Consider the following 9,835-nt stretch of genomic DNA (forward strand, 5'->3'; position numbering starts at 1 on the left):
GTTATCCCCTCAGACCTATGCGTTGACATTTATACACTCCAAATGAAGTAACGTAGTTCGCTCTACCTGTACCTGCGCGTCGTTTTCCTGCGCTCGGTAAACAGACGTGAAACAAACAGATTGGGATGTTCCACTGTCATTTTATGCGGGGGTGTCCGTCTATTAACATTTCAACGCTGCGCGTAATCAAGCCTTTAGTGAAAGCTGTGCCTGGACAACATTATAAGTTTAAGATCACTCTGCTTTCTATGTGGTGACCAGAATGCCTGTTTGAAGATAAGCAGATTTAAAAAATGGACGCTACCACTCCATTGGATCTAATAGGGTATACCTTGAAGTAAGTGATTGTTGATGAAATCATCCGCCCGTGTCTTTGTGTTTTAGAGCTGCGTACTTGCTGAAGGCATGCTGGAAAAACTTGAACTTGATAATGAAGGTAAATGGTTATATTTAGGTTTTGCATTCCTTTCTTTTTTTATTTCATATGCTACTATTAAGTTTATAGTCTGTGACTAAATTACATTTTCAGCCTGTTCTTAAATAAAGTAGTACTGTATGTATAGTATTTTTGTTTGGTTTTATGAGTATAATTGGTATAATTCTTAACACAACACAACATAATTGCATTGTATATTATATAAAAAATGTAATTGATTTTTTTAAGTGTTAGAGATAGACCACTAATGATTCTAGTGACTTTTCTTCTCTGTTTTCAGCTGCTGAAGAGCCAGACAATGACATTTACATGCGCTTTATGAAATCCCACAAGTGCTATGACCTCATCCCCACCAGCTCCAAACTAGTGGTCTTTGACACTTCATTACAGGTACATCTTAATTAATTTATTTTATTTTTTTTTTTTTCTGTTAAAAAAAAAATTGTATATGAATTATTTCATTACACACATTTCAACTCCTGTTGTATTGTTGTCTGCATATCATTCTGTATGTCTTTCAGTCATCATCATCATCATCTTGGATTATCTCAATTTTGTAATTTTCAACAGTCTGATGAAATAAGAGATGTTAAAAGCACAGCTGTAATTGAATCTAGTTCATTCATCATCACACTGGAAATGGTCAAGTTGAATGCATTGCACTGTGGGATACAATATTGCATGCACTTTATTGTATATTGCATAGGTCATTCTAGATATGCATAAAGTTACATATTACTAACCATGCAAAAATGTAAAGCATGCAAGTATGGTTGAATTCAAGTTTTAATATGAGCCACAGATGCTGTCTTTCAGTTTTGCTTCCCAGTTGTAGTTTAAACACACAATGTGTAAGTGATTGTGGTTAATGTTTCATCAGTAAATAAATCTTTGTTAGTGATTGAAATGGATGGGATCTCTTTGAAGTGTATGGGAAGCAGTCATAAAGCTAGGTTTGTCAGGGTTAAACAGTAATCATGTGCAGGTATGTGCTGTTAGTAGATTTGGGGGTAACACACCCGTGTAACCCATTAACCTGTTGACTTTCCTCTGGCTGAGGGCCAGTTTGAATATAAAGGCTAAAAACAACTTTATGGCCAGTAAGAATTGTTTAAGGCCAAATTTCCCGGTTCATTTGTCATTGGCAGGTGTGGACTTTTTTTTTGCACCCAGCTCATTGTTTCCTGTAATTTTTTTTGGCTCACACCACCAGTTCCTCCAGAAGTGTTTTTAAAGGCACCCAAAATAAAAGCATTGTTATGTGTATCCTTTGTTCTCTGTTAGGTAAAGAAAGCTTTCTTTGCCTTGGTTGCTAATGGAGTTCGAGCTGCACCATTGTGGGAAACCAAAAAGCAAAGCTTTGTGGGTGAGCATTGACACATGCACGTGCAAACACACTCACACACATGCTTTTCAGTCATTCTTTTGACTGGAGTTGTGTTTTTTTTTTTTTTTTAGGTTAGACAGAAAAAGTCTGTTTAACTGGCTGTCTTGAAATTATTGTTAAGTAATCAGTAATCCAATAAAGGCATTGCTTCAGGTCATTATTTTTCCACCTGTAACATAATTGGACATGGTTAAGTTAGCAGCTAACAATAACATGTGCCATAATGGTTGAAATTCATAGCTGCCTTCTTCCTGTCCAGATTGTTTTCATTTTGTAAACATTTATAAGCAGGCATAGATGCAATATGCAAATTTCCCGTGCTGATATTTTACAAGAAAGCATCAAATGTTCTTGTTGTACTCATTGGTAACTGAAATCATGATTAAACTTTCCATTTTTTGGAATAAACACAGCAAATACGTAAAGGACATTGGATGCATATTCTGCTAAATCTGCAGGCACAGTCTCTGTGAGCCCAGATATGAGTCAGCATGGTTTTACTCTGATACGTTTTCTCAATAGGAATGTTAACCATCACAGACTTCATCATCATACTGCACAGATACTACAAATCACCACTGGTAAGGCTTCAGACATCACAGAAACTCAAATACTACCAGTTTTGCTGGACGGTGTCATTTTGCTCAGTGCTGGTTCATAAGAGGGTTGACCAGGAATTAGACACACCTTCAGATGGCTTCAAAAGGGACAATTCTGCTTGCTGAAGACATTTCATGTACTTAAATGAATGTTCATCTAAGAGGAAGGATATTTGTCCATTTTAAAATCTTAAGTGATATTTTGTGTCGTATGCCTCAGGTGCAAATATATGAACTGGAGGAGCATAAAATTGAGACTTGGAGAGGTAAATGTTTTCAGCATTTTCACTTTACCACTGCTACCACTCATTTGCCTATTATATATATTTTATATTATTGACTAAATAACAAAAAAATGCCCATGTCCTTTATGGAGAAAATAACAAAGTAAAAATTTGGAAAGTCTGACTTTTTTTTTCTGCTTATACCAACAGAACTGTACTTGCAAGAAACTTTTAAACCCTTAGTCAACATATCTCCAGATGCAAGGTGGGACATTTGGTCGTATTTTTGCAGATTGTGTTTTTCCTCTTCATTACATGCTGCTTTATCCACTATTTGGTTTATGAAAACATTCTCTCAAACAGAGCTTGCAGAGCATTGTTTTTTTACATGTTTGGTTTCTTGTAACTCTTTGCAGTATATTTGATGCCGTATACTCGCTCATCAAAAATAAGATCCATCGTTTGCCAGTGATCGATCCAGTCACAGGAAACGCTCTGTATATCCTCACACACAAGAGGATCCTCAAGTTTCTGCAGCTCTTTGTGAGTATATCTTACTGATCACTCTTTGCATCCAGTTATCATACTCATTTAGTTGTTGTGAACAAATCAAACTAGTAAAAGGTTACAGAAGAGTACTGATCATCCTGAGTTGTGTTGATGGTTGATGTTCTTGTAGGTGTGTGAGATGCCTAAACCAGCCTTCATGAGGCAGACTCTGGAGGAGCTGGGCATTGGCACATACAGCAACATCGCTTTCATTCACCCAGATACACCCATTATTAAAGCCCTGGGCATGTTTGTGGAGAGGAGAGTGTCTGCCCTGCCGGTGGTGGACGTTACAGGTAGCAACACATTGCTAACTTTCCTGTCAGTTCATAGACTTATTCTTCTCTCAAGCCCTTTTTAGAAACTAAAAATGTGTGGTACGTGTTACATTTCTCATATTTGCTTTCCATATTTTCCCTCCCAAAGGAAAGGTTGTGGACATATACTCCAAATTTGATGTCATTGTAAGTTATACTACTTAAAGTTGACTACTTAAAATAACTGCTAAAGCTTTTTACCACACATTTGTTACACGAGTTTTACACAAGGAAATTGAAGTCATGGATATTTCTACAGTGAATATTTTTTCTAGTTATCTATTTTAAAATATCATCAGATTTTGCATTTTTGGTGCTTGTGTCTTATGACTGAGAGTTTTCTAGTAGAAATTTATACAGAAAATATTTCAAAAATTAAGGAAAAAAAAAACTCTTCTGCTCACCAAGGCTGCATTTATTTAATCAAAATAACAGTAATATTGTGAAATATTATTTCAAAGTTTTCTATTTTAAAATTTGTTTCTGTGATGCGCAGCTATATTTTCAGCATCATTCCTCCAGTCTTTAGTGTCACATGATCTTCAGAAATCTGAATAATATGCTGATTTGCTGCTCAAGAAACATTAGTATTATTATCAATGTTGAAAACAGTTTTTTTGGAAACCATGATACAATAGATTTTCATCAGGATTCTTCGATGAATGGACAGTTAAAAAGAACAGCATTTATTTGAAATGCAAATCTTTTGTAACATAGTAACTTAGCATAGCACATAGCAATCACCTGTATCTTTACTGTCCCCATTTTTTGGGGGAATAAAAGTATTTAAATCTTACTGACCCCAAACTTTTGAACGGTAGTTATTGGACTTTATTCACGAATAAAAGTTCACAATTCATATGTCTATTCAAATCCATTTGTATCCTTTTCATTAAATGTAACAGTTTATATTCAAATGATTTTAACTCCAATGTACAGCTAAATTCATTGTTGTCATTAATAAGTGAAAGAGCATTAAATATGAAAGTCAGCATCTTCAAACCAACAGATGTTCATACCAAACGTTTCTTCATTTATTGTTGATCGATTGTAATTGACCAGTATTATTCAGATGGTTAGCTGTGTATCGTGTCTGTGAAGGTGTTCATTAGTGTTGTGGCTGTGTGTAGAACCTGGCTGCTGAGAAGACCTACAATAACCTGGACATCACTGTGACTCAGGCGCTGCTGCATCGTTCACAATACTTCGAGGGAGTCATGAAGTGTTATCGACACGAGACCGTGGAGACTATAGTGGACAGGATCGTCAAAGCTGAGGTGAGAAATGACATCGATAACACAGCCACTAGAAAAGAAGTCCCACCTGAATTGGTCACACTTTGTTTTTAGGTCCTATTCTCTCTATTATCTACTTACTAATGACTACCACTTTTGCCTCGATAAGCTTCTAATTTTCTATTTATTAATTACTTATTAATACTTCACAAGGTAAGCTCCATGGGCAAGGAACTCTCGTTCACAAAATTTAAATCACAAATTATAGCATTGATAAAGAATGGGTTGAGTGTTAACTTTTGTTACCATATAACTATAAACTACGGTCACAGAAAAACATTGTTAAACCCTATGTTATAGCAAAAAAGTATACATACATACATATAGATATATATATATATATATATATATATATATATATACACAGTACAGACCAAAAGTTTGGACACACCGTCTCATTCAAAGAGTTTTCTTTATTTTCATGACTATGAAAATTGTAGATTCACACTGAAGGCATCAAAACTATGAATTAACACATGTGGAATTATATACATAACAAAAAAGTGTGAAACAACTGAAAATGTCATATTGTAGGTTCTTCAAAGTAGCCATCCTTTGCTTTGATTACTGCTTTGCACACTCTTGGCTTTCTCTTGATGAGCTTCAAGAGGTAGTCACCTGAAATGGTCTTCCAACAGTCTTGAAGGAGTTCCCCGAGAGATGCTTAGCACTTGTTGGCCCTTTTTCCTTCTGTCTGCGGTCCAGCTCACCCCTAAACCATCTCGATTGGGTTCAGGTCCGGTGACTGTGGAGGCCAGGTCATCTGGCGCAGCACCCCATCACTCTCCTTCTTGCTCAAATAGACCTTGATGCCTTCAGTGTGACTCTACAATTTTCATAGTCATGAAAATAAAGAAAACTCTTTGAATGAGAAGGTGTGTCCAAACTTTTGGTCTGTACTGTATATTTTTTTTACAGGGCTGCCAACTTTTGAGTTCAACTTTTTGTTATGGTGAAGGTGCATATGTAGGGGCGTGGCTTGGTGTGGAAAAAAATACAAACACAAAATCCTTGCATTAGCAGAAGTGTATTAAGTATATATTGATTGTAAAAGTATTTGGTATCTGTAGAGAATTTCTTGGGATTTACATCCTACAAATTCGAGTTTATCCATACTGACGCCACCATCAGTCAAATATCTGGACATGATTGATGAGTTTTGATTAATATAAATAAAATCGTTTTAATATTGGATGTTGTTGAATCAAACGATTAGTTCGTGAGCCAGACATCACTTCTGCAAAACAAACAACTCTGCTAATGCTAACTTAATTCTTTGTAAACTATATAAAAGCATAGGCTTATTAGTTACTAGCCTAAACTGGACGGAGACACAGAGCGCTGTAACTCACTGACCTGCCTGCGTTCACAATTCACACGGTGCAGATGGGAGGGAGAACAGCTGACTACACAGTTTATGGGAATAAATTGTGTATTTCCCTCAATTGTCACAAAAAACTCACTACACTGTCTGTCTGGTTTCTCTGTGCGTTGCTTTGCGAGATCATGCAGTGCGATTTTTCTGCTGCACGAGTCTGCGTGAGAATATGGCGGTATGGCGTGAGCATGTGAGAATTAGGTCAATTGCATGAGTCTCACACTGAATGGCTGAGAGTTGGCAGCCTTGATAGATATATATATATATATATAATATATGCTTTATTTGTTTTTCGATGTGAACATGCACCGGATGAATATCAGATGCCCCCTGATTGTGTCTGTGTGGTGTGTGTGTGTGTGTGTGTGTGTGTGTGTGTCCTGCAGGTGCACAGGCTGGTAGTGGTGGATGATAACTCCAGCATCGAGGGCATCATCTCTCTCTCAGACATCCTGCAGGCGCTGGTTCTCACCCCCGCAGGTATAGACGCACAGAATTCCTAAATCATCCCTCCATTTCACTTTCCTTCTCTCTTCTCCACTCTTCCCCGGACCCAATCTCCTCTCCCTGGACATCTATCACTCAAGTGTCCCTCTCTGACCCCCTGAGCACAGGTACGCTCACACAGGCTTGTTATGGCTGTGCTGGATGAAGCTGGATGTAGCTGTGTATTCCAGTAATACACATCATGATGGCATCATTGCAGGAGTTTGTTTGGTACTGATTTTTTTTGTAACACAGACAGCTCACACATTACTGCAAGTTGACCTGACAAACTGTCAATGGTATAAAAAATTCAATATGAGACAGAAATAGCTGTCTGGCTGAATAGTGATTGAAATACAGCATGTGCTCTCAGAGCCCTTTATGAAGCCTGCTGGGAGAAACCGCATGAAACACGGTGCATCTTTCACGTGCTGCTCAGCATGCTGTCTTTAATGTGTTGAGCTGCTGTGAGCAACACTCCTGTGAAGGCAAATCAAGAACCGGCGCTTGATGTTTCTGGAACAGGCATTCCACACTTGAGGATAACCTGGAAATATTTGGGGCAAAAACCTAGAAAGGGAATTTTTTTTAAAATATGGAAGGTTATGGAAATCATATGTCATGGAAATAAAAATCATAAAATATTTAAAAGCCACAGAAAAGTCATGGAAATTAATACTATCATAAAAAAGTTACCAAAAAATCATGGGAACAAAAAAATTGTGGGGGAAACAACACAGGAATTGTATATTTTATAGTGATTTAAAAAGTCACAGATAAATTATGGAAATTAATAAAATTAAAAAATTAAAATTAAAAAAAGTCATGAAAGCAATGGTAATAAGTACTATCATAAAAAGTCACAAAAAATTAATGGTAATCATTAAAGTTGTCACAGGAAAGTCATAGAAATCAATACTAAAGTAAAAAGTTACAGAAAATTTGGGGAAATTAGTACAATTGTAAAAAAAAAAAAAAATCACAAGACAGTCAAGTAATTCAATGTTATCGTAAAAAGTTGTAGAAGACTTATGGAAATTGATTGGAAAGGTCAAAAAAAGTCAAGCACATTAATAAAATCTTTTAAAGTTGCATGAAAAGTTATGGAAATCTTCACTAAAAACCATGGAAATAGATGAAAATCACTGATCAGTCAGAAAAATGTGTTATATTTTCCTTTAGCTTTAAAATATTTCATTGGTTATAATTCAACCAATTAATATATTTTTGGGAATTGTGAAAATATTAAAACATAACAGGTAACCCAAAACACACAAAAAATGTGCTGTAACCAATTAAACCCGAAGCGTTGAGCTTGTTTGTGTTCTGCTTAGTGATTTGTGTGATCTTAGCAGATTTGTGGTTCAGAATAGTCTCTTTTTAAAACCACCTTCCCGTGATGACGCCGAAGTGTGTGTGTGGTTTTAAAAGAGCACTGACTGAAGGCTTTGTTTCATGAACTGAATGTCTTATCATTTGCCCCACAGGAGGACGCAGAAGGGACAGTGTGACTGAATGACAAAACAGCATTTTGGAGGTGAAAGAGAAATGCAAGAAATTCAAACCAAAAAGGTCCAGCCAGCTTTACTGACGGGATACAGAGAAGAGGACAGCTGGAAACTTTAAGATCCTCATTTAATGGCCGGGCTGAATGAAACCCTTTGAATCTGCAGCTGAAGGAACAGACACACAATTGTTGGACATGTTTATGGCGGTCCGATCATGAGAATCTGCCGCTATACTGTACACTGCTTTAGATGCTGGGCATGTTTGGCTGCTGGTTTTAGAGCTGTTCACTGACAGCACTAAATCAGACATGTCTTCTAGCTGGGTCTGCGTTATGTCATCAGGCGATGTAGTGTCTGAAGTGGAAATTTGCCTTAAATGAAGACCTCGGAGAGAGCTGACTGTAAAGGTTTGCAGAGCCCCGTAGATGTGCATGTAGTGCAAAAGCAGGTTCTTGATTCTTTGGCAATAAGTTGCTGTTGGTTCAAAGACCTGCTAGACTCTGTAGACATCGAGCCATGTTTTTCTCTGCAATTCTCTTGAAAATACTTTCAGGTTGCATTACATCCAAAAATGAAAAGTAGAAAATCTTAACTGAAAATTAAGCATATGTGCATAATGTGACATAATTTTTTTGACAGGTAAGCATATTTCCCTCCAGGTTTTATTATTGTAATACAAAAAGCGTTTATATGTTATGCAAATAATAAAATGTGTTTGTAGTATTTATTCAATCACCTGCAATTTATGCAGAATTTAAAGAAAAAGAATGGTTACTTTTTTAAATAATGAGAAACCAATAAGAATACATTACATTAATAGTTTAATATTACATAGTTCTCATGAAAAAAACATAGAAGTGGATCTCAGTTGGTCATTGTTAAAAAAAAACTGTACCGTTCTTTTTTTATATATATATAGAACTAATACTGTAATAAATGCATGTTAAAGAAAAAATAAGGGAATGAGATGCTTTGTATAAAAATAATTATAATTGCAGGGAAATATGTTTCCCATGAAAATAATGTTACAATCAAAAAAAATTATGGTCCTAAAAACATCTATGGCTTTTTTGTTTCTTTCAGTTTCTGTGTGATATATGATATGACCCAGACACATTCTTGACAAGTTTAATGAGATTCATCCGAATATTATTGTTTTTTCCTGTTAGTCCAAAATGTCTGCTGAACATAAATTGTATTCTCATCCTATTAGTTTTCAGTGGAAAAATGAATGTACTACCACACTGCATACGCACTGACTGTCATGGACTGTAATTTTACTGGAACAAAGAATATGTTGTGGAAAGTGACTATATTTTTCTATCATGACTGTCTGTTGTGTTTTCCTGGTGTGGAAATCGGTCTTATGCACTAAAAGAGCATGAATGTCAAAGCTTGCAGTTGCAAAAATGGCTATGCACCTTTGCACCACAGTGATATGCTGAGCTACTGTAAATACAACAACATGCCATGTAATGGGTTCAAAACTGATACATTATGTATTGTTTGATTGCATTTTTTTCATTATTGTGTACTGTCAGTGAAAGTTAAGACCGTTAAGTCCAGAGAGATTGAAATGTACATTTTTGTACACAGAAATGACACTATATTTTATTTTTTAAGTGGTTGTGCTAAAATATATTGATAATGCATTAA

The 9,835-nt window shown here is 36.0% G+C and overlaps 1 protein-coding gene across 5 annotated transcripts in view; it reads left to right on the forward strand.

Annotated features, from left to right (window-relative positions):
- Positions 1–9,835, forward strand: part of LOC127951039 (5'-AMP-activated protein kinase subunit gamma-1) — a 30,606-nt gene extending 20,771 nt beyond the window's left edge. For 4 of the 5 annotated variants that reach the window (XM_052548640.1, XM_052548641.1, XM_052548642.1 and 1 more), the window contains 12 exons: positions 385–436; positions 717–826; positions 1,721–1,802; positions 2,346–2,404; positions 2,643–2,688; positions 2,857–2,911; positions 3,063–3,189; positions 3,326–3,491; positions 3,622–3,659; positions 4,643–4,789; positions 6,572–6,665; positions 8,159–9,835. In XM_052548640.1, coding sequence (XP_052404600.1) covers positions 385–436; positions 717–826; positions 1,721–1,802; positions 2,346–2,404; positions 2,643–2,688; positions 2,857–2,911; positions 3,063–3,189; positions 3,326–3,491; positions 3,622–3,659; positions 4,643–4,789; positions 6,572–6,665; positions 8,159–8,190 — 1,008 coding nt within the window. In that variant the 3' untranslated portion in view covers positions 8,191–9,835. Of the gene's footprint in view, positions 1–384; positions 437–716; positions 827–1,720; positions 1,803–2,345; positions 2,405–2,642; positions 2,689–2,856; positions 2,912–3,062; positions 3,190–3,325; positions 3,492–3,621; positions 3,660–4,642; positions 4,790–6,571; positions 6,800–8,158 lie in introns of all 5 variants that reach the window. The other variant, XR_008152577.1, reaches the window with a different exon arrangement.

Source organism: Carassius gibelio, chromosome B2 (assembly GCF_023724105.1).
Source record: "Carassius gibelio isolate Cgi1373 ecotype wild population from Czech Republic chromosome B2, carGib1.2-hapl.c, whole genome shotgun sequence".
NCBI lineage: Eukaryota > Metazoa > Chordata > Actinopteri > Cypriniformes > Cyprinidae > Carassius > Carassius gibelio.